Consider the following 26696-nt stretch of genomic DNA (forward strand, 5'->3'; position numbering starts at 1 on the left):
TCATATAACAAGTTATTAGTAAATGTTAACAATAAAAAAAATTTACTTCACTTGGGAAAAAAAAATAATTTATGCATTATTATTTGTACATTTGCCCAAAACCAGTCAAAATGACTTCCTTGGGCAATCTACTGTTAAAGAGCGAATACTCTAAATAGCGTTCACAGTATCGTCCCAGTCGATTGCTCATTCAGACAAACACAGTTAGTCACTAATGGTCTAGCGATTTTGTAAATGTATAAACAAAATGAGAAAGGTGCGTAATGGGAATGGTATCGAACGGATGGCAAGAAAGCATCCGATGACATTTTCCTCCCGGCACCGTTCACGCCTATCTACTTGCAACGATCGTGCATCGCACACACACGTGAACATAGACAGTGTACGTATGCACCACTATACGTGTTACGAATGGCTGGTTACGTTCTCGAAGGCAACCTCGAGGCCAGGATCCCCGACTTTCTCTCATCTTCGCGCATCCATCTTAGGTGTGCGGTTGCATATGCACGGAATGCTGCTGCTGACCGATAAACACCCCGTGACGACGAAACGATTGAGTCTGACCGATTATTATTTATCGATACTCGTTTTTGCGCCGCGCCGTCTCGATGGTCAAATTAAACACGCATACGTTGGTAATAATTTATTGAATTCGAATCAAGGCTGAGAAATTGGGACGTGGTTAGAATGAATTGGATAACGTGTAAAATGAATTGAAACTGGTTTCCTGACGTATTTCTCTTCTGTTCTCGTTATTTTATGATAGGTTTTAAAACGTTGATTCGATTTATGCAATTATGGAGACTCACCGTGAATATGCGAAAACTGCTTAGGATCGCGTTATTCTTATCGGTAGGTACCGATGCGCCGCGGTTGCAGCTGTCACTGTGCAGCAGCTGCAGCTTTTTACACGCTGCACTGGTTACTCTGGTTTCCATGTGCGGAAGACGTCAGAAACACGGCGCGATCATCCCGGTCGCACGCCGCTTGCCGATAAAAAGTTCATGGAAAAAGAAAGGGAAGCGACTATCTATCGATGTAAAATGATATCCCCTTACGGAACAAATAGCATTGTAATTAATAAGCGTACTTTTTACATTCTAATAAAGAGATGCCACGTACCAAGTTCGTATAACTAGTTTTCGTATTAATTGGTCACATAGATAGGATTTATACAATATACGAAAAAAAGGTTTTATGTATTCTTTGACAAAATCCGACTGTTCCTACCGTCGAAACAGTAAACTTTTTGCCAAAAATTTCGTTTTTCCTCAAATACTCCTAAACTGTTGGACCTATGGGGAAATTTTTTCTAGCTGACGACTATAGCTACAAATTCTGTATGTAACATTCTTCACTAATGTCGATAGTTAACGAGAATTTGACAAAAAACAATAAAACAACCGAAAATTCGTGAACAGCCAAGATCATTCCAAGTCACGTGAAACTTTTTCTATTTGAAAATATTCTGATATTCTCTCCGAACGATGAATAGTGGAATCCTTGTATCTGAACAGCAGCCAGAAACGTGGGTTCGATTCTGAAACGGGTGTGAGGGACATCTGGCCAGTGATCCATCCAAAGATGCACCCAGCGCAGGTGCATCCTCGATCCGTGCAAACGGCTGGTTCGTGATTTCGTCGCTATTTCGTTCAGTCGTAGGTTGGAAAGATTTCCCTCCCCCTTGTAACCTGGGGGCCGATTTCACAGTTGGCTCAAACAGATGTTCCACACGTTTTCGAAGATGTTCCTCATCTGGGAATACGTGCCACTACCTTCTTGCCCCGTGTATAACCGAGTAGTTTTCTTTGATAGTTATCGAACTTATCTGTAACATCTATATATAAAATTACGTTGCTGGCGGAACAGATTGCATCGAGCTCTCGAATATCGAGTTAAACTAAGCAAAAACTATGTTTCAGTATGTAGAAGAGTTTATAAGTAGGTTTATTTCATATTAAGGATAGTTAAGAATACAATAAATACAAGTTTAAAAAAAAATTAGAAATTTTCGAGTCGTTCACTGTGCACTTCAACACGGAACTACTTGTAAGTATAATACACCGTTGTAATTCAGCTTACATCATAGTCTACATGGTTATTTAAATTTATTGCGCATAAGCAGGTGAAATTGCATATTTTCGTGACTGGTATTGCAACGAATTTTTTAAAACGTTGTTGCACAATACATTCGGTAAAAGAGTTGAAGAAAGATACGTTTGCCGAAGTGGATGACTAATCAAATGAGATCATCATTCGTAAATATCAATATAATACAATTGTCGTGTAACAATTAACGTCTCATGTAAGCTCGTAGTTTTTGCTGATGAAATAGATAAGGATAATCACGCGAATCAAGTGGAGTCGTTTTATTTAGATAAGCCGACGCACTTGCAGCGCGAAAGGATATTATTCGAGAAGGTTGCCCTCGCGGAGGTTGAGACACGAGATGAACTGGTGGCTATCCTTTCACTTGGCCGTTTCGTGATACAAACGAAACCCTCCCGTGTATAAGTGCTCGCGAACGTTAAACTTGTGTGTGCGTCCGTTTATCCTTAAGGCCGATTACACAACCACGCGAATACTTACAGGGTGTCCCGTTTACTTGGAATTCCAATCGTTTTCCTGAAACGGCTTCTACTAACGCGTCTCGTCGGGGATTTCGCGTTGCTTGTTCAAAACACAGAATTCGTTCGTATTCATGAGACCTCGCGGTTTTAATAATTTATTGAAAGCCACATTTGCAATTTTATTTCAGTTATTTACGTAGAATTTGGTTCTTTATGCTTGTTACAAGCCGAAGTAAGAAGTTGTAATCGGCTTAAGTAAAAGTTAAATTCAAGCGACAGAAGTGCGAATTGATTGCGTGTCAAAATTTGAAAAATTAAATTAGATCTCCTTCCCAAGCTAACAAACTATCAGCTGCTGGGAACAAAAGGTTCCGACAAATTAGGACAATGCGGATTCTTGGAGATTTCTGAGGTAGTGAAGAACGATTAAAGTAGCCGAGCTATTCCACCGACTAGCAAGTTTCCCAAGCGTTGCTAAAACACGATTCGTTGAGAATTCGCCGGTCCTACTTTTGTATTAATTGCGCGGCTCGAGCGGAATGCACAGGTCCCACGGGTAAATTTGAATCCTGTTTCGTCGCGATTTATTGCATGCTCGAAACGTGGAAGAGAGAGACGCATAACTTATTCGATGAAAAGGTTTAGTTTCTTGATGACTACCGTGTATTGCGGCAGGCAGAGTATAATTGCGCCGGATAACCGGTCATCCTCTCCAAACCGGTCGTAATAGTTCCGACTTCCGGTCTACCAGCGGATCAACCAGTCGTCTCGACTTTCGTCGGTGAAATTAAATGATGGTTTAATTATAAACGTCGTCTCCAGCGTTTGCCACTCTGTTGGACCTTAACATGTTTTATTTGTACTCTACTATAATTTGAAAAAATAATGATTTGCATTTTGAGTTAGTAAGAAATTGAAGAAACGTATATAAAGGACGCGTTATAGCTTAAGAAAATAGGTTTGCTAACATCCATCAGCCTAAATCGATTAGTGGCAAAGTGTAAATTGCTCGTGAATAATTAGTATATAATGCGGGTTAACTAGTCTCGAAGGAGATCAATGTTAGATACAATCCTCTTTTTTCTCTTTGCGTAATACGTTTACTATACTGAAGTCCGAGCATAACCGTTACCACGACTAAACAGAGTACCTTAAGTTCATTAGAGCCACTTAGCAAGAAAATTCAATTACGCCGAGATCAAGTCTGAATAAAGAAAGGTCCTAATAGAGGCGTTTGAATAACATCGGCTGGATATTAATTCTCCCAACGTGTCAATTGTTTCATTCTATTATTGCATAATGAAATACGTATGTAAATACGTGCCCCCGTCCGTAGTTCGTACAATACCCACTGTCTGCAGCATTTGAATCCCTCGATGAGAGCTTACCAGTTCTCGACTTCCGTTTCATAGACGGGTATAATTATACACTCTATCTTTTGAGAGATCTATCGTTCGTCAATGGTCTTTGCAAATGAATAGTATCCGTGACGAACATAATATTATTAATTGTATATTGTCGTCGATGAAATGATCTCGTCAATCATATCAAGATAACCATCGTCAGGGAACCCTCGTGACACGCACGGATACGTGACCACGAAAACCCATCCAGGACACTCAGGACCACGAGATTCCCCCTACCAGAAATTGAGGCTAGGGAGCAGATGTGCACGTGGCGCAGGAAGTTTAGTTTTACACAAGGAGCAGCTGACCGATACCGTGCATTCCTCGTACAGGAGGAGGATGGTCTCGGTAGTTGGCATCGAAGAAGGGGGTTGATGATAGCTCGGCTATGAACAAGTAGCTACGGCTACTACTACGGCCTAGATATCCACCCACATGTTGGCACGGAAACGAACAGGGGCCCCCCTTTGAAGAGCCCAGCCCATTAACGTGCTGAGGGCACATTCATTTCCTCGCTGCATGCTCTCATTTCATGCTTTAAGGGATGCTTATTCGTTACGGCCAACGAATAATTTTTTATCGTGGAACGGTAGTTTCTTTGTGAGAATATTCTAACATGTTTCCTCTGTAACTGAGGAAATGTGATTGTCCTCTTTTCTTCCTTCGTTCTCACATAGATACAATTCTCTTGAAATTAATACCTAGTCAATTACGAGATATGATTCTTCGTTTCTTGTTAATTAATATTATTGAACAATTAGTTTTTTATTTATATCTGAACTTGAGATTCTCCATCAAAGATTATATCAAATAATGAAGCAGTAAGCAAGGATTCGTATTTAATTCTTGTATAACATAAAATAAAATAGTAAATAATTCTATAAATAATTCTATACAATTATTTATAAAAAATTACTAACAACAAAGGTAGCGTTGGGTGATCGATGTAAGAAGTTCTAGGCGAATTTGGAATGAGGACAGTACATAGTCCGAAGTTAAGCCATGAGAACAAGGCTATAGTGCCTCGCGAGAGGCGAAGGTGGCAGAGGTGGATGAACACGAGGAGGAAGACAAGGTAGAAAAGCTGCCGGTCAGATTGTGAGCAAAGGGAGGAGGGTTGCAGCTGCTGTGACAGCTGCAGACTTCCCAATATTATTCCCCGGCCGCTCCTATCCTCCGAATGGTCCCTCCCGTCGCCTCTCCAGGTGCTCCGAGTATCGGCGCCTCGAAAAATCCTTCTTTGTTCCCTTCGAAACGCATTGAACAGGCCGTATGCTGGATCACGTTGAATATCGATCGAGGGTGAATTTTATTGATTTCACCCTCGTTCAGTACACGAATTAAATTTTTATTTCAAAAATATTGAAACAGTTTGCTTACATTGTCATAAACGACCATCAATGAATATCAATTCAAGATTGATTTTATTCACTCCATTCATGGACCTTTAATTAAAAAAAACTAAACATTCATTTCTGCGCGATTCTAATAATTTAACTTTTCAATGTCTCGTATGCTCGAGTCTCATTATACATAGAATAGATTCATGTGGTAATACGTCCTGATCAAGTGTGCACGCTGTGCACGCTGCATGCGAATCCGGTGCACGTTGTCCAGCCTTGCACGGTAAAAAGCTGCACCGGTGCACGCCGGGCTGCGATTATTGCGTAATGATCAACTTATTCAGGTCGGTCACTCGACCTTTCCCCAGTATCAACCTGTGCCGGATGTAAAACTGGACTGGACGTCAAAGGAACGTGCAGCTAGTGTTACATGCTCATTGCCGTAATTGCGATTTCCCCGATGGTTGACAGGTTCTTCGTTTATGTTAGATTGAAGTACTTAGAGGAATAGTTAAAAAATCGTCAGGCTTTTACCCGAGAGGAACGTGTATCGCGAAGTAGACGTTTATGCATAATGCTCGACGACTTTCTATTTCACTTGTCAAGCTGACAGATAAGAAAGTTATTAAATGAATAGAAAAAAAAAATTAGTACGAAACTTTTGACGTCGGTAGGGTGAAAATAATAGTAGTTACAATATCTGTTTATATACAGCTTCCATAAATTATACAGTTACATACAGCTACCATAAATTATACACTAGAAAGTACTTGAGTTTGCTACTTGAATTTCGTACCGCGACACGTAATTCAGTTAGTTATGGTTGACAAGGGTGATTCCAGGGGACGGTAGAGGGATAGTGATGATGAGAGGGCAGTTTCCAGGGCCCTGTTTCCATTAGTGCTTTATGTGCTTCCGCATACGGTTCGAGTAAACTCACCATCCATGTAAATATGTATACGTGTTTAGAAATCGAAGAAGCTGTTTATTATTCGACATTGGATTCCTTACGCACCAATTATTTTGGCGTAAAATAATGCACAATATCTGTTTATATACAGCTTCCATAAATTATACAGTTACATACAGCTACCATAAATTATACACTAGAAAGTACTTGAGTTTGCTACTTGAATTTCGTACCGCGACACGTAATTCAGTTAGTTATGGTTGACAAGGGTGATTCCAGGGGACGGTAGAGGGATAGTGATGATGAGAGGGCAGTTTCCAGGGCCCTGTTTCCATTAGTGCTTTATGTGCTTCCGCATACGGTTCGAGTAAACTCACCATCCATGTAAATATGTATACGTGTTTAGAAATCGAAGAAGCTGTTTATTATTCGACATTGGATTCCTTACGCACCAATTATTTTGGCGTAAAATAATGCGTGATGTTGGAAAATGCAATAGATTGTCAAGATCTCTACAGTGGAATTGTAGATCGAAAGCTCAGACTCAGTGGAGGAATGATTTTGATCCAAGAAATGGGGAGGGGAAGTACACCTGCCGGTGTATAAGGAGGATCGAAAAGGTGTGCCATAAATATATCGTGCCTGTAAAATTATAGTATGTCATCTGGATATTAATGCGATCAGAATTGGTGCACCTGTTTCTTTCAATAAAATAATTCCTGTGTGCGCACACGAATATCAAATAATTATGACAATTATCTCATAAATGTTAATCTTTTTCATTGTATGAAAATAAAAGCTCCACATAAAGTATAATTGAATACATAAGATATTCTCATAAAGTTCAGTGGCTGGCTATATTCGTTATATGCAATATGCAAAATTAGAATAATAAATAAACGAAATCGTTCACCATAATCCGTCGTTATCCAGGTAAGGTGAACAATACTATTTATGAGGGGGTCGACTAGTGAGCGGTAATAAAATGAAAATTGTTATACACAATCGACTTCAAGTATCCCTAGTATAACAAACCGTAATAACAGCAAAGGTCTTGGACCGTTACGGTCTTCCGAACAGATTTCATTGTCCTCGACATGGCAATTTCGCCAAGTTAGGGGTTGTCATAATTCACGAGAACATATGTTGCAAGTATGGTGGCGATTCGTAGGGACGTCCCTCGAGCGGACTGTCCGTCAAAGTGAAATTTAGAACACGCCATACCAAGGAGGGTGAGACCTTGTGGTTTATCTAAAGATCGGCTAGAAATTTTAAAGAAGACGGGAACAGATGGTGTGAACTTTCAACTTCATACTATGCGGGTCCGATGAATTAAAAATTTAAATTGCCTTCCTTGGTAGAACCGTACCTTTCTCTGACTGTGGACTTTTGAATACACGCAACGAAGTCAAAGGGTAAAACTGAAATTGTGTCACATAGACAAAACACGATGACGAATAGAGGCTCTGAGAAACGCTACAGGAATTCAAAAGAACAATCATTGTTATTTATGAAAAGGGAATAGACAGAATAATTTTAGTGCACATTATAATACAATATTTAGCATTTATTATTTGAAGGCTCAGACTTTTCAAACTTTACAGCTTATTTTATTTAATGTATTAATACAATTTCATTAATTTTTTGTAACCTGGCATTTTTCCCTCTCATACTACCGCGTCGGTATTTCGCACAAGTCACAATACGTTAATAAGGCGGTCCGTTTTTGACTGTCTTGAGCAAGATATGTACACAGTGTCTCGTAAAGATCGAAGGCGGGTCTTCGCGGATGTTTCTTGTTAGAACGCTGGGATACCGGTTCGCTGTAGCTGGCCAGAAGCTTAATTCCGGACTGGTGGGGAGAAGGTCGAAGAAGGCCGCAGCTGGCTAGATCCTGTCCGCTGTTACATACAGCTCAATGTAAGGAACATGCCTCGCCGATCGGGCTTTACAATGTCGCTTTACTCCCCACCATATTCTGGGCTCCAGTCTGCAGTTGGCAACACGAGTGTCTTTACCGATCACGAGCCTCGGACAAATTCTTTGTCCCTGGTAAAGGATGTCAGTAAAAGTACCGCTTTGATAGCGGCCGCCTCAGCTACCTGGCTCTCGTTCAGCATATCGACATTACTATTAATTAATCGTTGAAATTGATCGTGAAGAAACTTATTGCTATGAAATACACGGATACAAAATTCTTTGATAAAACTTAAGTGAGCGCTGAATACTCGAAGAGATTAACGAAATCAGGATCTTTTTATTTTTCATCATACTCTGACAATCATCATAAGAATCTGTGGTATTTATTGGTACTTCGTTAAACCGATGTAACATCAAACGATTTCTAAACCGCGACCTAAAGTCAACGGCGAACGTATTTGTGTCACATATCCGATAATCTCTTTCACACGTACCTTCATTCACCGTCTCTCCCTGCTCGACGTCCTTGTCCCGTAAATGTCGTCGAACTTGTCTCGCTCTTTTCCCTTCCTTCGTTCACTGGGACCAAGAGATGCAGAAGGAGAGAAAAACGTGGAGAACGATTCCATTCCTCGAAGAAGAGTTTTACACTTTTGAAAATTGTATCGCGGTCCCGGTTCATCGTGCGTCGATGTCTTTCCGCTTCATTTTGTTCGCAATCTTTCTCTCCTCTTCGTACTAACCCCCTCTTGGCTATGTACCACTGTCGCTGTCCTTGTCGTACGCGCATCGCCTGTCGCTTTCCATCGAATCTACCAATCAGCGCGCTTGGTCCAGCAGGCATGACGCGACCGTTCCATGGAGAGGACCGACCGCGCCGGACTACGAAACAGTCTGTCAGTAAATTTCGTGGCGTGCGCTCAAGCTGGCGCGCGTGCTAGCTGAGACCTATTTCCATGCTTGTCACGACACGGATTTCTCGAAATTTAGATACATCGATTAATGTCTCAAAGTGCATTCCCAGCGGAAATATTTTGGAGATTCGCGCTTGGGACAAATGTTGACGTCGGGTAATCGTGTCACTTACGGTGTATTGTTTTTTTAATAGTCGCGAGTGTCACGGAAACCGCGCGTTGAACTCGCCCGGTACCTCCGTAGTAGTTTAATCGCGAGGCGATTTTGTTTATATCGGTGACACTTTTGGACGAGAAGAAAACAAAAAAGATGGTGCGTGGTTTGTCGCAGTGGACGAAAACCTTGAGCTTCCCCGCGAGGGTGTCCCCCCAGAGGCCTGCCAAGGAATCGAAGGGGTTTCATGTGAGCCCCAGTGCTAGCCCCACGTCGCCACCCAGCCCGATCAACGACAACATGGACAAGGCGCCGATTATTACCGATGAGGTAGATACAATCCCACTTTTTATTTCTAACAATGCAGTTGATGCTAAGGCTTGAAGGACTTAGCATTTGTAATACTAATCAGCAAAAAATTAAGGCTACATCGCGTGTATTCGTGTAAACGATGCTAGTCAAGCGATGAATTAGATTTCAATTGCGAATTATTCTTGTTTTCACTCAATGTTCCATACGATGTATAATCACGGCGACGACTTATACATAAGCCATTCCTGAAATATAGTGGAATGGAGTTTCAAGTTTATCGTCATACATGTTTCAGATAACGGTCTGTTGCTATACGCTTCGAGCCACGGTCCACGGTTAATCGCCGCGGTTATGCGTTTCAGTTCTCCCTGCATTTATTTTACATACGATGTTGCCTATTGTCGTAGCCCGTTAGAAAAAATTGCTAGTCAAACGCGGCATTAATCGACATTAACAAATTTATTCTATTCATTCATTCATAATTTGCTTTCAAAATCTGCGCTCACAATAATTTTAATCTTTGTAGTATATATATGTACACATTGTTATGTACTTTTTCATTGAATTACATCTTTGCATACGTTCACATTTAACATCGTAACCGTGCCGAATGCGCGCGTAACATAATCTTCATGCGAATAAAGAGAAACCGCAGAACGGTGGAAATCTATTATTGGACAAAACGGAAACGGAGGGTTGCGTTTCGATATCGTTTACAACAGCCACCATTCACAATTCCGTAACGTTGTTGGCACGGACCACGTATTCTGTGTACGCGAGCCTGTTGAATGTATACTATGTACATGCGTCGCACATTAGCTCTGTTATCGGAGTGAATACATGCATTTCGTGGCCATCGAACCGTAAGCTCTCTTGCCAGAACAAAACACTGTATAAATCTTGAGCATTGAAAGGGGGGTAACCCGTGTACGTTCCTCAAACGCGTTCGTAGGATCGGTTCCGAAGCTAAATGCTTTGTTATATCGCGGCTGATCTGGTAATTGTTACGAAATCGCGATTCCAGTGAATTTCATTTAGATAAGTACATATTATACATTCGTCTATTTATCAAATCAGTACGTATGTATAATATTCATTTCTCAGTTGTGTTTCGTAATCAGATTTTCTGAATCGTTCTGATAGTACCAAATTTTTTAGTTATCTAAAAGTAAGTTCAAATTATGAGAAACCAGTATTAAACAGATAGTAGAAATTAATCTAAATTGTGTGATATGTGCGACACTGTTTCGTTGAATCAGCTATATAACAGGAAAAGATCTTGTTGCCATGGGACATGGCAACCAGATGTTCCAAAGAGAATATGAACGAAACCACGCCGTTAGATCGTCTGCTCACCGCGTGTTTTCCAAATCAAGAGTTTCTAATCGTGCCGACAGTGCTGTTGATTTACAACCACGACGGCTAGCAACACGCTTTCAAATTGTCCCTCGCACAGGCCATTCCGAACCCAACCTTTCTCGTCCCTTTATTATCGATTGCATACCGCCATGGTTACTAACTGCGTTGTGGAAATTATCTGTTTCGATGCAATCGTTATCCTCGAGGTTATTCTACCTTACATTTCATTAATGAATTGATTCAAAAATTATTAAAAATTATCACGTATGTTCCTATCGCTGTTTCTAAGTCTCTTTATGTTCTTCATATTTTTGATTCTCCGTTCTTTGATTTTTGTAACAAATCGGTTTCAAATTGCTAGAAATGTGCTCTTATTCGCGGGCGCCTTTACACAAGTATTTAGTCTGCCGTGCCCGTATTTTGACCTTTAATCCTCCTGTTTTATGTGACGAAATAAATGGAATTTATTCATGGGCAAACAAGGGTCGCTGGAAGTCACTCGACATTGTCACTGTGTTCGTTCCCCCTTCCGTATCGAACGTATACAACTAGTATTTGAAGAATCGAGTTCATCTTTTTTTGTGGTCAGTTTAATCGTTTCGCAGCCCCCTTGGCGTGAAGCGTTCGCCAGCACACGTGTGCCGCGTTTACGATTCCCTTTGTGCGGAACACATTTAAAAAAAGGCTATGCGCACTGACTGGTGGTCGGGAATATGAACTTTCTGCAGGGGGATACGTTTATGTAAACACAGCCTCTGGGAAGATGACAATGGTCGGGCTGCGAGCACGTGCCCCGAAATCGACTCCTTTCTTTTCGCAGGCCAATTCATGCTACCGATATATCGTATTCATATTGTTACATCATAGATACGTCCCAAAACAACAGTTATTATCCATCGAACGGATGCGTGTTGCACTTCCGCTTTCTATGTTGTTCTGAATAAGAATACGCATTATGTAGATGGGATTCTCAAGCGTACTATAAGTGTACGTAAAATTACTATATTTCCGATGCATCGATAATTCCCGCCACTTTTGCTGTTACAAAAAGAACTTTTTGTATAATGAATATGAAATTGCCGGGAGAAGGAAGCAGAACCAGTTTATCTTTCATTAAAAAATTAGCTCCTAATATAATATGTTAATTTGGATTATCAGATTTTCTCGAAGAAAAATATAAGCAACTAATTTATGTATGTATGTATGTATGTATGTATGCATGTTCTTATTTCAAAACGAATAGGAACTGAAATTGGTACTTGGGTGAGGGTTGAACTTGTGTTTAGCGATTGTTAATAATGCATTCATCGTGGGAAGCTCGCGAACCAACATGATTCGTGTTAGATTAGAAAGGAAGATCGTATCCGCGGTCGGTTTTCCTTTGCTAGAAAAACGATCCCTTTCTGGGTTTTACTATGAAGGTAGGTATGTACTACATGGACCAGTTTCAAGTATCGCGGACGACTTGACGAACGCGCCGGAGAAAGCGAGGCATGCCGCCCCGGCTGAATTTATGTATCTAACTGCTCGCACGGAAACGTCGCGCGCTTCAGAGAACTCTGAAGTATGTACACACCTACTATAGCGCGTTTTAATCTTGCGCAATAAAAAATTCAATTTATTCGGGACGAACGCCGAAGGAATGGGAAATAAAACGGGAAACGTCTCGCAGGACGCTTGTTATTACTGCAAGTTCTTACAGAGCGGCGCGTTGACGAAGGAGATAAGACCGTTTCGAGAGAGCCCAATTTTTGCGACGCGCGTCGCGATAACTTTTACTTAACGCCCGGGCGAAAACTGCCGGCGAAGTCTCGAGATCCGCGTCAGGCGAGAAGCGACAAAAGTTCAGCCTCGTATCGGAGAACGTGCGGAGACGAGTCGCGGTTTTAAGAGACGTGTCCGTTCCAGGCGTGTGTTCGCCGGGTATATAAAATAAAGCGACGATGGGCGAGAGCCGGCGGTGTCGGTGAAGGTGGAGGCAAGAAAAGGACCGACGAGGACTGGTCTAAAGGCGGGGAAAGGCGACGGCGGAAGCGTGGGAACCGAGCGTAACAGATGGCCTCGGCTGCTTCCGAACCCGTTCGGTCTTCTTCGTGCACCTCCGTCGCATCGGCTCGGCTCCGTTTTCCGTTCTCCAGCCTCTTCTTATGTATCGATGCAATTCAATTCTCGCGAAAATAGATCCCTCGATTTTCTCTTGCAATTAGGCCACCCCCGGCCGCGTGGTATGATTCTTGCTACGTTGAGGTAACGGGTATGAAATCGGCTTAACTTCTAAGGTTTACATTCGGAGGGTCATTGAACTTCTGCATATTATACTGCTCGCCAAAATTAGAATATCCGGTAATAAATTTTCCATTAGTTTGCGAATTTAATAAATTTTCCATTAAGCGCGCGAAGTTTAAATTAGAAAAACAGTTCCGAATTCTGGAGCTCTAATTAGGATCTTGCAAGTGGGGGGGAAGAATTCAGTTGCAGGACTGGTTATATGTATGTAACATATCGTAATGTCACCACGAGAAATAGATTGAATGACATCGGGAGAAATAAGGTTACATAATTTACTTATACAGGCCATACCGTTCGATCGAGAGCGGAGAATAGGTTACGAGGGTAACGATGCGAAGCAAAAAGTGCAACAGGAGATATGAGTGTAACGCGCACGACACCGCGACGCGCGCGCATTAGCTAGCTAGGCAACCTTAGCACTTAACCCGATGCTGCGCACAGGTAAGGTCTCAAGAAGCATATAGGCAGACGCGGTTTAATCACCGCGTCTCAAATGAGGCTGAAGCGTAATCTGTGTTAACAGGGGAATTGGATTCGCATTCCACCCAGAGAAAATTCTATTCTCGTTTTAAGTACAGCATTTAAAAGATCTAAATTTCAATGATTTCACGCTTCAGAGTTTAAATATTTGATTGTTACGAGGTGTGTAGCATCACAAATGTTATTCGAATTCCGATTGTACTCGGTCAGACACTGCGAGAACCGTTTCAGGCTGTCTGCGTTCCAATGATCTTAATCAGACTCGCGCCGAGTTCTCCGAATTGGCAAATAATGATGATGGAGGAAGTCGTCGCAGGAAGCGTCGCATAATCGTCAGGAAATGGCACGCGTACGGTAGAGATCGTTGTGTCATATCATTTCAGTTATCTGCTCCTCCTGGCGCAGCGGTTCTCTGACCCATCAGCTATTGAAGCAATTTAATGAAGCTTGATGCCGCTTATACACGCACACGTGTTACAAAAATGTCTCTGCTGGTTTCACATCTCGTTTGCTGGCTAACTGTCTGGCAATTATAAGCTTGTACAGCGTAGAGAACTTGGGGGAGCAAAAAGCAAAATGAAAAACAGATGATGATAGAAATCCATCGTCACGTTGTAATATTTAGTCAACTGGTTCTAAACTAGCCTGGCAACTAGTCTCGAGTAATTCCTTACACAATTATTTATTTCCTTAACTTAATCTATTTCTTGTTTTTCATATTATCGTAATATGAACGTCGTCAAGTATAAATAAATATGATAAAAATATACAGAATTGATTATTCCTAATAAGGATAAAAATCGTCAACGGGTTAAGGGCGATCAGTAATCAGTGTTTGATGTACGTATGTCGAGCGGCTCGTGACGTTTATCGAGGAATGCAAGATAACGATAGGCTTACGAGTTACATTAATTATCGCGTGTTAATTTAAAGAGCGCGATCCCATGGAGACCACCGCACCTTCCTCTCGACCGGATGTTGCCGTGGTGTTTGTTGTTCCTTCAAGTATTGTTCTCTTCGCGCATTCCATCGTAATGAACCTCCTTCTTTCTCTGCCTCTCCTTTGGTATCATACGTCTTCAGAAAATAAGAGTAGTCGTCGCGATCACGATAAAAATTATATATTTTACGGAGTTACTCGAGTTTGAACCTGAGTGCATAGTTACGGAATGTTATTTTCAAGGGAGTTGTCTACATCTTTAGTTAGACTAATTGAGAACATGAACGTATATTTGTTAAATAGATACAAGGGCGTTGCACATTTGCTGCACCTAGCATATTATCTCGTAAGTAAATACATATAAGTACGTATGCGCTGGGAAATGTTGAAGCATGAAATCGTGGAATAATATTTAATTAAAAATCTAATTATCTTAAGACACACATTACGTATTCTGTTCAAAGATTTGCAATTATATATGCATACATTGTGCAGATCAATAACGACCCGTCTATTTCGGGAGATCGTCGGTAGCCAATATTAGTAGCTACTGTTATCTTGTTTGCTTATTTACGTAACGATCGGAACAGCCTTTGATATCTGGAACGCGTTAATGTGAAGAACACATTACGTTTGTTTTCGTTGGCCAACGATTATGCCGGGAGACAGTGAGCTGTCCTGTCGGATGAAACCGGAGAGTATGTGTCATGTAACATTCAGCTGGAATCTTAAAGGTTTGTAGATTTTGTTGACCCGATAAGATTACCGAGAAGGCGTGTGCAGGAGATAAAAGGACTATCGGTAGCGTTTTTACTCCGAAACCTATCACTGGAGCTCCTCCTCAACCGAAACGCACGTACTTTCGAAGTAGCCGAGTGAATTCATACACAAAAATATTTCAAAGAATCGTTTTTGTTTGAAAAATTCTGTAAGCGCTTATTAAACTCATTCAGTGTTCATTACACTGCTTTTTTGCAAACGTCATCATTTCATTGAAGAACCATTTAGATTGCATCGTCGAGCAGGATTTCTCTCCAGATTTATTAGTAGAATATTTAAGCAGATCCAATTATAGAAACCGTTTGGATAGTTCGACTGGCTTCGTTAAAATTCTCCACAATTACTATTTCACAGATCTTCTACCTTAGAGGCCTTAAGGATAAAGTGCATAAACTTTTGCATAAAGGCCTAAAGTGCATAAACTTTTGGGATTGACTGTATAGCCAATACATCCTTAAATCCCACGCTTACAGTTTCCACATTCATTTTCAGAAGTCGTAAAAACAAACGAATGCATTTCCTTTTGTAAATATGAGGAAAGACTATATAAAAGGAAGATCTTTTCTCTCTCGTTTGACTTTCGTTCGGTGAAAGAGTCAGTGAGCCTGAACCTGAACCTAATTACAACAATCTATTGTGCGGAAAAACCGCATACAAACCACAAGAATGCGTTTCCGGTTCAAGTTCCTCCGAGTTCAAGTACAGTAAAAATAAATATAACTCAGAACCAGGAATAATGTCGAAACGAATAAAAAATAAGGCTACTCGTTGTCAGACATTTTATTGTTTAACTAAGCGTGTACATGAAAATGGGGGTGCGGCTTTGCATAATGTTGATAGGTCAGAGCAATTACTCAGAAATCGTTGAGCATTACTACTGCTAATTTATGAAATTGGAAGCGTTGCCAGTATCCCAATCCACCAGGGCACGATAGCGTGACCTGGAACGACAGGAAGTTTTCCTTTCGCACGCGATCATTCTGTCCGATCCATCGATTGGCGGACAGCGGACGGGAAACTTGAAGTCAACTGAACGATTCCACTGTCCGTAACTGAACGTCTCAATTACGGACAGTGGATGTGTTGTGGCTGTGGAGAAACATATGTAAGCAAGATGTTCGCTTCGTGCGATGTTTCGAGAAAAAAAAATCAATCGAAAATGCACCGAAATTCTTTCGATGAATTAACAGGGTTAACTGCGTTTAACCGGAGACAAGAATTTCGTGAAGCGATTCGAGGAATTTCGCGGATTGGCACAGCAAGTCGAGAGATACGATAATGTTCATCCTTGGTCATCGAGTTATCAAGGCCGCGCGTTCTCGAGCCGACGAAAAATAAATGAGATCCTGCAACCGTTGGATTTGAACGCGTCGTAACCGTCACGTTCGTGCATCGTTAATATCGGCGAGGGATTTTTCGAATACCGAACGTCTCTCGTCAAACTGCTTTCCGTTTCACTAAAATACTGATATCCGCCCAGCAGGACACTCTCGATCCTCTAATATTCAACGCACATTACCACGATTACTCGATCTTAATAAAAATGAATTGCTTTCAAGGACATTGCGATCATGATTTTCCTAAATGATATATGAACATTCGTGTTTCCCACGGTACAGGAAATTTTCGAACGGCAGACTAGAAAATACCTGCGGGGCTTGTATTAAATACGGAGATGATCGTCGTCCTGGGGAATAAGTGGAACGTACGTGAAGATCGTGTCCGTTATTTCGCCATGACGTCACAACGACTTGTAACCGCTGTAACAGCATTCGTGGAGAAAGACTATGCGTGATGTCAGCCTTGCGATGCTCCGTCTCTATATTCTAATTCGCTGGTTCACGCGTTATAACGCTTCCTTGATATAAGTTGCTTGGTGCTGAGTGCATTTTTGTTTACACATTCGTCACATTTGTGTAACACTTAAACTAATGCGAATGGAGGAAAGGAAATAGAAACTGTTAGCAATCGTTGACTAAATAATTAAAATTAAATAAACCTGTAAAGATACAACTATTCTAATCAAATCTTATATTTTGAGAGCCTGTTCGATCGATATTTGAATCGAAGTGCATCACTCTTAACGAAGGACTTTCAAATTTACGTAATCGGGGTTTTCAGTACACATACGTATGAATACGTAATATGAATTTCAATCGTTGATTATTAGTTTCTCAAGAGAAAGCACCATTTCGTTTTTTAAAAGTAATACGGAAATTGCGCAACGCGGACGATGAATGCTCGTCGTGGGTCGGTTTAATTGGACGTTTTAATTAATTCGTCACTCGTCTTCCTTTCGATTGTTCCGAGCGTACGTCTAATGGCACATGCTTCATCAATTTATGGAGCCAGGTTACAGAATTATCCTACTAATTAAGCGTAATTCCGCCGCCAAGTTCATTGTCGAGAGTAACTAATTTAGATACGTCGCTTCAGATAATGAGATACGTGGCCTTCATAAAGTGAAAATGGAATTTTCGTTGTGATGCAATTAGTGAGAGAATAGACAGAAATTCTTTTAGATACATCCTAGATTTTTGTATTCATTCTTTCTCATCGTAATCTGTTTTTAACGAATGCGAATCAATGATCGGGCTATTGGATGCACCGAGTCAAACAGAGGTCGTAAATCTCTGTCCCGATTTCTATCAGTACCACTGATCACGCGAGATCGTTTATGAAAGTAGGGATGTTAATTGACTGAATACGGACTACAACACTTATAATTTAATAATCACTATTAACAAATACAAGTACAGCAGAAAATATCTCAGAGTACTTTGATACTTCAACGGAGCGCAAAGGTAAAACTGACCTGACTTTACCTGATTTAGATAAAAATGATAAGAACTCACAATTTGTTTACAAAATTCATTTATTAAATCTCCATTATTCATCAAAAATTATGTTATAAAATCGTAAGCATGTTCCGAGCATAATCTATATAAATACGTCCTATATTTTTTTCATAAGAGATTACCAATAGATCATTCGGATGAAACCCAGTAATTCTAGTGTTAAAAAGACCTGCCAAACAGGTATTTCAAACTTCCACTCCGGTGCGTATAGGCAGGAAAATCTTCAATTTTCCAATAAGAAGCAATCGACAAACTGTATAATGGCTATGCAAGCAGTAGCAAAGTGGAATGAAAGCATGATCGCAGCTAGTGCAAGTACATTTTTATGTCTCTGCTGTATGGTAGTAGCAAATTGTGTGTTCTTATACCTCGGCGCTCGTCCTTTTTTTCGCAATCACGAAACTGAAGAGGTAGGCCTGTCTCTTCCTTTCTCGTCGGTGTTTATATCTCGCCGGCAGTGGCTGGTCGCGTTAGGTTCCTCGACCTTGCCGGTCGTGCAGGTTTCAACTCGCGCAACCACCACTGGATCTCGCATACCGGGTGTGCCTTGCTCGGAAGATCTGAACTTGAATGAATCGAAGAGTAAAAGCAAATCAACATGGATGTAGCTGGACTAAATAGAATTTGACTTGAGAATATTATAATGAAAACTAGAATTATAATTACTTTTTTCTTGTCCTTTTTCTGTTTTTTAATTAAAGCAGTTGTTTTTATCAAAGATTAATTTTCCCAGACTTTCGATTATTCTTTACCGCGATGGGAAGCGTTGAATTTATTCTTGCTTTTCACCTCCCGCATGGTTCTCAGTACGGGTCCTCCACCTCCTACATCAGGGTTATTATTAAGCCTCGCTATTTCCGAAAACCATCACGATTCGTTCGTCGTCGTGGGTACACCATGTGCACGACGTTCTTCCTGGAAACAGCGTGTCATGAAAAACTCTAAAAGGATCGGAATGCCCGTCTCCCACGTGCGCGTCGTTGCATCCATCGAGTCTCTCCCATCCATGAACGGATTTAGATTTATCGGACGTTGTTGTTACACGCTAGCCATTCGGCTTATTTAACCGCTTATTTTCTAACTGTTTTATTGCCCCGTCCACTTTGAATGTTTACTATCTATTTACTGGTTTTAACCCAGTTTCGATTTTGCTTTCAGATCTAATGATCAAGAGCATTGAAATTAATTCATGTACTACGAACTGAGCTATAACTATAATTATGTAAGTTAACAGATTTCAAAATACATCCGCGAAAGGCTGGATTCCACAACACAAACTTGATTTCTGTTAAGTAGTCATCCTAATCACTGAGTACCATTAATGGTATGATTCAGACGCTAATGGGCTGTTTTGCATACAAACAATGGAAACGTATATTTATTAGCAGAGCCTATCGTTCGAGCCGTATAATGAGAATCATCAATGAGAAATTGCTGACGATAATGAGATAATGAAAGATTAAGTAACCGATTATGTCCATTGCTCCCTTGTTCAAAATCGTTAATAACCTTTTGGCGGAAGATCAACAGAAATCTAAATCCAGAAGATCTAAATCCACCGAACGTTATCAATCTGCAACGTAGATTACAGACTGGTTTCACCAGGAAAGGAGAACTCCTGCTAGTTGAATATCCATACTTAAAAATGATTTTATCACGTTGCTTGAAACAATGATAACTGTGAATAGCGTTATCAAGAGCAAGCAATTCTAATACGTATTTACACACAGTAATTGGAGTATCCACTCTTTGTTTAAAAAAACGTTACGCACGTCACAACCTTGGAACTAAGGTGGTTCAGATACTTAAATAGTTTTTGTCTCGATTGTGTGTAACTGCTTTAAAAGAAAAAATGAGTTATCTGACTTTGTTCTATCTTACATGTTAAAACAATCTCAATGAAACCCAAGGTTACTCATCACTGATTTTTATTCTGTTCCAAGAATGTGTGTGTGGAAAGATAGTAAAACCGTTGTAATCCTTTTTAGAAGCAGATAATTATATACTCAATTTTATCTGCTTCTATCATCATCATCTGATATATAGAGATAGAAACTCCAGAAATTAGATCTGAAAACCGGCGGTATACAACGATAGAAATTGATTACCATATTTCACGTGCCTGGAATGCCAAACGAATGCCATACTATAAGGCTTATTGCACACAAGCGTGTGCTGTCCTGTAGACAGGATCGCCTGGTAACATCTACCTGTTACTTAATTAATCGCTACTCACGTTTTAAAATAAAACCACTTCCACCTCGAATCTCGCTTGGCAGGAAATTAAACGGCTTTTAGATCATTCGCGTCCGACCCAAAACTATTGTCCCAGTTTTAATCAGTCCTAAAATCTCTCCTCAGAAGTGTTTCGTAATGAGATTTCCTTTGTACTCTTTAATTTTTAAGAAGCTAGTCTCTATTGCATGATACATGAGTTATAGAATACAGTTCCGATAACGGATAGATAAATGGATTTTTTCGAATACGAATGTGGTGATAGATGTCTAGAGTGGAGAAAGGAGGAAACAGTTGATAAGATCGTTTGTTCATTCGCATGTTGCAGAATTTCCAGGATCTGGAAGCGGAAAAGGCAATAATGGGCTCTATTGTGTACTGCATACATCATAAGGATGGCTGCAAGTGGTCCGACGAACTTCGAAAGTTGAAGGTAACATTTTTTTCACCACAAAAAAAAGTTTAACACAAAGTACTATTTACTTAGAAGTTCAGAAAGAGTAGTACTTTAACGTCGCTATACCGTTTTCCACGAATAATAATTAGCGTTTTTGTACAACACGAGTAATTTACAAAACCGCTTCATTATGCATTTCTGGTCTTGAGCGACCTTGCGTTGATAGGTCATTGAACTGGTCTCGGCACGGTTAACTCCCACACAACTTACGGATAACTTGTGCCGACCTTCCGGTCATTTATAAAAGCAATTATCGGTCTCTTTATCAGACGATGGGCTTCATTGAATTACGAATCAGAAATAACTTCACAAATGTTGATATCCACAGAAATATAATTAAATCTAAATAATACCGCATGTTTCAATCATACTGACGATAAGATATTTTATTATTCTCTAATTCAAGAATAACTGAAGGATATGAGGAACGATATAATTTCGAACTTAATTTGAATGATTATTTAAAAATTATAATTTGTGTATTATTTAGGCTCATCTGAATACCTGCAAGCACGACGCGATTCCCTGCAGCAACAAGTGTGGCGCAATGATACCGCGTGTGCTGATGGAAGATCATTTGAAGTACACTTGCGCCCAGCGGCGAACACGCTGCGACTTCTGTGCCAAAGAATTCACCGGTCACACGCTCGAGGTAACCGAGGAGTTGCATTAATTAGAAAAGAATCGCGATCGAGTGCCAGCCCCGTTAACCGTACAGAAACTTGTAATAGTATTATGGGAACGGATGGAAGCGAAAGCACCGCACGAGTTCAAGCGAAATTTCTCGAATTCTTTTTTCCTTTTTCCGCATATTCATGTTCTTATGCTACAAAAGAATCCTTGTGGTTAAACGTTATAGAATACGTTTCGAAGAAAGTAGTAGAGGAAAACTGACTCTAATTCTGTTCGGGAACGTATTATTGTTGTATCGTCGGTTTTCCTAATTTGTGTAGTAGTATTTATATTTAGTTAGGTACTCTGGTATCGCAACACAATTTAAGTAGCTTTCTTTAAAGGAAAACTTTCCCATTTATCTTGCAACATCAGTAACGTTCATCGCATTTTTACAGAAACATACAGGGACGTGTGGCTACGAGCCGCTGTACTGCGAGAATAAGTGCGGTATGAAGGTGCAGAGAAGGCATCTGAGCCAACACAAGTTAGGCGAGTGCGCGAAAAGGCTGGTCGCCTGTCGTTACTGCAACAAGGAGTTTGTTTTCGACACGCTCGGTGCTCATCACGCCAAGTGTGGCCGCTTTCCGGTGGCTTGCCCACATCGTTGCGAGACTGCAGTACTGCCGAGGGAAGATCTAGAAGTCCATTTGAAGGACCATTGCACTACGCATCTACTATCCTGTACTTTTAAGGATGCCGGCTGTCGTTTCAAGGTATATTGATCTATTGATCTACATCGATACTATTTAAACTGAAGATATCGTCTCTGTTCATTTTTTCGTGCATCGGATTTATTTAAAATAATGTTCTCTCGTTACAGGGAAACAGATTCTCGTTGGACAAGCACTTGGAAGAATCTGCGAAGATGCACTTGAGTCTGATGTGCAGTGTCGTTACGAAGCAGCAGCATCAGATAACCAGTTTGAAATCGGCGATTAGCAAATTGTCGTTAAATTACACGGGTACGCTTATATGGAAGATTACGGATTACAGTGCTAAGATGTCCGAGGCGAAGGCTAAAGAGGGAATGGAACTCGTTAGCCCACCTTTCTACACTAGTCAATATGGTTACAAGCTACAGGTGAGCAATAATTAAAATTGTATTCGAAGTCTGTTATTCAAGGATTTCTAACTAAACGACAATTTTTTTTAAGGCGTCACTTTTCTTAAATGGAAATGGAACTGGCGAGGGAAGTCATATTTCAATATACATAAAGATCCTTCCCGGCGAGTATGACGCACTGTTGCGATGGCCATTTTCTCACAGCGTATCCTTCACCATATTCGACCAGACGGTGGTCGCTGAGAAAGCGTGCAACATCGTAGAGAGCTTTATACCGGACCCGACATGGAAGAACTTCCAAAGGCCCAGTCGCGAGCCTGACTCGTTGGGTTTCGGTTTCCCCCGATTCGTTTCCCACGAGATGGTGAAGAAACGACACTTCGTCAAAGACAACACGATGTTTATCCGGGTGAAAGTCGATCCTAGCAAAATCGTTGCCGTATAAAATCAGATTGTACTCTTGGGCGAACTGTGTCATACTAACTGTGCTGTCGTTCTACGTAACACAGTTTATCGTCACATCGTGCGCACCCTCGTCGATGTGATATATACTTATTTCTTTTTTTGTATGTGATATCGTTGCGCTAAACGATCACATCTCGTCTCTGCTTCATCCAAGTCAGTGACGTGCTGCATTTTTTTTAAAAAAGGGGAAGATGAGATCTTGATTTCGGGAGAATCAATCATAGTGGGCGAGAATTAACGATAGTTGATATTTATTAATGGCATAATTTGTGTGATAGGGCTAAGTACTTTACATGACAAGCACGCGGTACTTACGTCCTTCCACCGGCGGTATAATTATGGTGAAACTGAGTCAGGATAGCACGGGTATACAACCCAAATATTTACTATTAAAGGGGAACCAGTTAAATAATTTGTGTAATTGTTTTAACTTTCCTCATACTGCCGCAGTTTCGTTACTATGTAACATACGTCTTCTCATTCTCTACTGAAATCTGAGCGAAATCTTTCAGTTTACATGTAAGTTTCTAGGAATTGAAATCAAAGATTATTAAAGGACTGTGTACACTATAAGCTTAAAGGATGTAAATATTGTGCAAAAAAAATAATGATACGTAGCTCTGAACGAGTTGCGGGATAATTAATTGATGATTTACCGATGTAAATACAAATACACGTTTACTACGTACGTTAGTGATAATGAGAAATTGTGATTGAGATGCTAGTGACTGTATGTTATTATGATTTAAAAGTAAGATAATAAAACTTATTATGTCACACTCGCATATTGAATATACAAAACAAGAAACGTACGATTTTATTGCCCATCTCCTTTATTTCCATACACATCAATGCACATTAATAAAAATAGATCATATAAATATCTCATGAATATGTACAAATATACGCATATTTACAAATTTCCTAAAATAGTATTACAACAATTTGTGGATTTATTATATAGAAATTATTTAATTTTTATCATGGATGGTGCTGAGACTGTGTCATCCTTCCACCCTGAAGAAATAAAGTTTACATAATGGATTATATGAAAATTCTGTAACCTCAGTTTAATTTTTATATAATACACTTACACTCTGAATTCTTAGTACTTGATCCAAAGCATGTGGCAATAAAGGACGGACACTGTTGATTTCCATAGCAGTTAAATGATTCAATTTAGCATGCAATCCTTCGCTTTTCAAAAATGCGTCTATAGATGTGCGCAGTTTCGACATTCTTATGTCCCATATATCCTACGAAAAGCAGTTAATTAATGTAGTAACATAAAATTTAGTAAGACGAACAATGGGACAAAAATCTAAACATGATCTTATTACTTTCACTGCTGTCCTTATTGCATCTGCATCAGGTATGTCGTCACTCGCAATGCTCAATAAAAGTTGTGCCTCATCTATGTAATGATTACTAGGCATCTTCGTAAACAATCTACAATAATCGATTGATGTTTGAACAGGCAAACTGAAAAAGAAAAATTTGTTTATCCTACTCACTTCGATAATTTTTCTTGCTCCTTCGTTTCATTCAAACTTTCAGAGTCCATCCATTCTTGATGGATTATACGACACTTTTGTTGCTGTTTCAGATTTACTGCGAGCCAAATTGGGACTTTGACAGGTAAGCCAGCTCGAAATGGGCCCACCGAGCCTGAGATCAGGTGAATCGTGTCGAAATTAAAGTTCGGCACGATGGTGACCAATTCTTTTTCACCGAAAAATTCTACTTCACTTGGATCCATTACTTGTATAATAAACGAAATCTTTTATATCAGAAAGACTTCTGTCAAAAGAATTTCGACATTTTTCAAAATACTCTTGCACCCTTATTCCACTCGTTCCACGCGATGGTGCGACCGGTGTGACTACTTGTTATGCTATAAGTTGTAAGATTACTTTCCCTCCATTTTTAAGAGAAGCGAATGTGGCGTCGTCTACAGTCTAGATAAGTACTAAACTACAAAGAAACCCGGATTTCGTATTTTGTGAAAGTTAACAAAGTGGAACCCTATGTTGTAAAACTTAAAAAATTTAGTGATCAAGAATAAATAAGCAAGACTATCGAGGGCAATAATTACGAAACAACACGTCAGGTAAGCTGAAAAATTATTGTGAATACTAAATGAAGTTGTAAAAATATTTCACTTCCAAGCGATCAAACCCGATGATAAAGAATGCGGGGTTAGAACAAATTTTGGTAACACAAAGGACTTTCGCAATAACTTAATACTTTCAATAAAATTTAATAACAATTATATTGATAGGTTTTATGATATTTTTATTTTCATTGAATCGTATACAGAACATAGAATGAACATTAATATGTAAATCATTTCCGTCTGATTTTTTACTATTTCAAAATTCGCAGGAAATTCATATATTTGATTTTTGAAACGGATTTTCACGTCACAAATAAAATTTGTATAACAGTGTTGAAAAAAAATTTGAATTTTCAATTTACGTCCGTACTTACTGAATACAATGAGATCGTTCGTCGTTATAAATACATTGGATGCCCAATTAACACAGAGATGTCTAAAACATATCTGTTAGGTACTACCAGAGAGGAACTGAGAGTGCTCACGGCCGGGTTTTGCGTGTTCCCCATACTAGTGCTGCCCCCAGCTATTTTTTGCAGGGATCTGACACGTTCAGTTCAACGTTTAGCATTTACCAGAACCAACGAACAGAGACCTGCCCTGTTCAGTTCAACGTTAGCATTTACCAAAACCAATGAACAGAGATCTGCCCTGTCCGGTTCAACGTTTAGCGTTTACAAGAACCAACTGAATAGAGATCTGCCCTATCCAGTTCAACGTTTAACATGTACTTAGAATAGAACGAAAGAATCATTTCAACGCTAGAAAATACGTAATGAAGACGTTTGCAAGCGTATTGTTAATAATTATCAGTATTTCTTAGGAGAATGTTTATATAAGTGAGCTTCGAATTTAATGAGAAACGGGGTTATGGAAATAAAGACTGGATTTAATTCTCTTCAAATTAAGAGAGAAAGAAATTTATTACGACCTGAAAGACGCTCCTCCCGTTCCCTGTATCCAGAAATTTATATTACTTTATATGCCATCATATTAGGATCATCCCGTTGTTCTTCGTCCATTCGCCTGTAATTCCGTTAATTTAATCTCGAATTTGCAGTACGCGCATCCACCGGTGTTTACATAATTGTCGGAGTTATTTATTATTTCTCGCGACGGCTCGGCCGACTGTCTGAACGTTACACCGTTTCTTATGGCCCGTCATAAGTCGTATGAAAATATTATTAATGCCGAGCGATGCTGTTAAATCTGTTAACCGTTAATGTCGAAACAATATTTTAATACAAACGAATTTCTTTTACTAATGTGACTCCATTTATTTTATTGTATAAAATACTTGTCCCCATTTTCTTAGCATGGTATGTTTACTTGTAAATGGGCAGAATCCCTAAGAATGACCGTTTCTTCCATCGTTAATAACGTTTCTGTTAATATAACAGTAGCTTGTTGTGATATGGAGAGGTGTGCAAAATTTGACACTCATATCTGC

At 39.9% G+C, this 26696-nt stretch overlaps 2 protein-coding genes across 7 annotated transcripts in view; one reads left to right on the forward strand and one right to left on the reverse strand.

The window, feature by feature from the left end:
• The window catches only part of Traf4 (TNF receptor associated factor 4), a 33492-nt gene extending 9583 nt beyond the window's left edge, over nt 1-23909 (forward strand). For 3 of the 6 annotated variants that reach the window (XM_018026997.2, XM_026814785.1, XM_026814786.1), the window contains 6 exons: nt 9395-9547; nt 20799-20903; nt 21418-21579; nt 21998-22315; nt 22423-22683; nt 22757-23909. In XM_018026997.2, the coding sequence (XP_017882486.1) occupies nt 9518-9547; nt 20799-20903; nt 21418-21579; nt 21998-22315; nt 22423-22683; nt 22757-23110 (1230 nt within the window). In that variant the 5' untranslated portion in view covers nt 9395-9517 and the 3' untranslated portion in view covers nt 23111-23909. Of the gene's footprint in view, nt 1-9062; nt 9548-15123; nt 15332-20798; nt 20904-21417; nt 21580-21997; nt 22316-22422; nt 22684-22756 lie in introns of those variants that run through there. The other 3 variants (XM_018026996.2, XM_026814788.1, XM_026814787.1) reach the window with 3 other exon arrangements.
• A 31-nt stretch (nt 23910-23940) lies between these two features.
• On the reverse strand, nt 23941-25038 carry Psf2 (DNA replication complex GINS protein PSF2-like protein). The gene is made up of 4 exons (XM_018026999.2): nt 24645-25038; nt 24471-24579; nt 24225-24386; nt 23941-24147 (listed from the first exon to the last, which is right to left on the reverse strand). Exons 1-4 carry the CDS (start codon nt 24887-24889, stop codon nt 24112-24114), a joined length of 552 nt encoding a protein of 183 aa, XP_017882488.1. The 5' UTR covers nt 24890-25038; the 3' UTR covers nt 23941-24111.
• Between the last annotated feature and the right edge of the window lie 1658 nt (nt 25039-26696).

The sequence above is a fragment of the Ceratina calcarata genome, unplaced genomic scaffold, assembly GCF_001652005.2.
Source record: "Ceratina calcarata isolate Rehan_Ccalc_2016 unplaced genomic scaffold, ASM165200v1 scaffold397.2, whole genome shotgun sequence".
NCBI classification, from domain to species: Eukaryota; Metazoa; Arthropoda; class Insecta; order Hymenoptera; family Apidae; genus Ceratina; species Ceratina calcarata.

Coding starts and splice junctions, on each gene's coding strand:
- Psf2 (XM_018026999.2), bottom strand. CDS start 24,889: ATGGATCCAAGTGAAGTAGAATTTTTCGGTGAAAAAGAATTGGTCACC. Junction 24,580..24,644: donor GAGCAAGAAAAATTATCGAA/GTGAGTAGGATA, acceptor CGATTATTGTAG/ATTGTTTACGAAGATGCCTA. Junction 24,387..24,470: donor CAATAAGGACAGCAGTGAAA/GTAATAAGATCA, acceptor TGCTTTTCGTAG/GATATATGGGACATAAGAAT.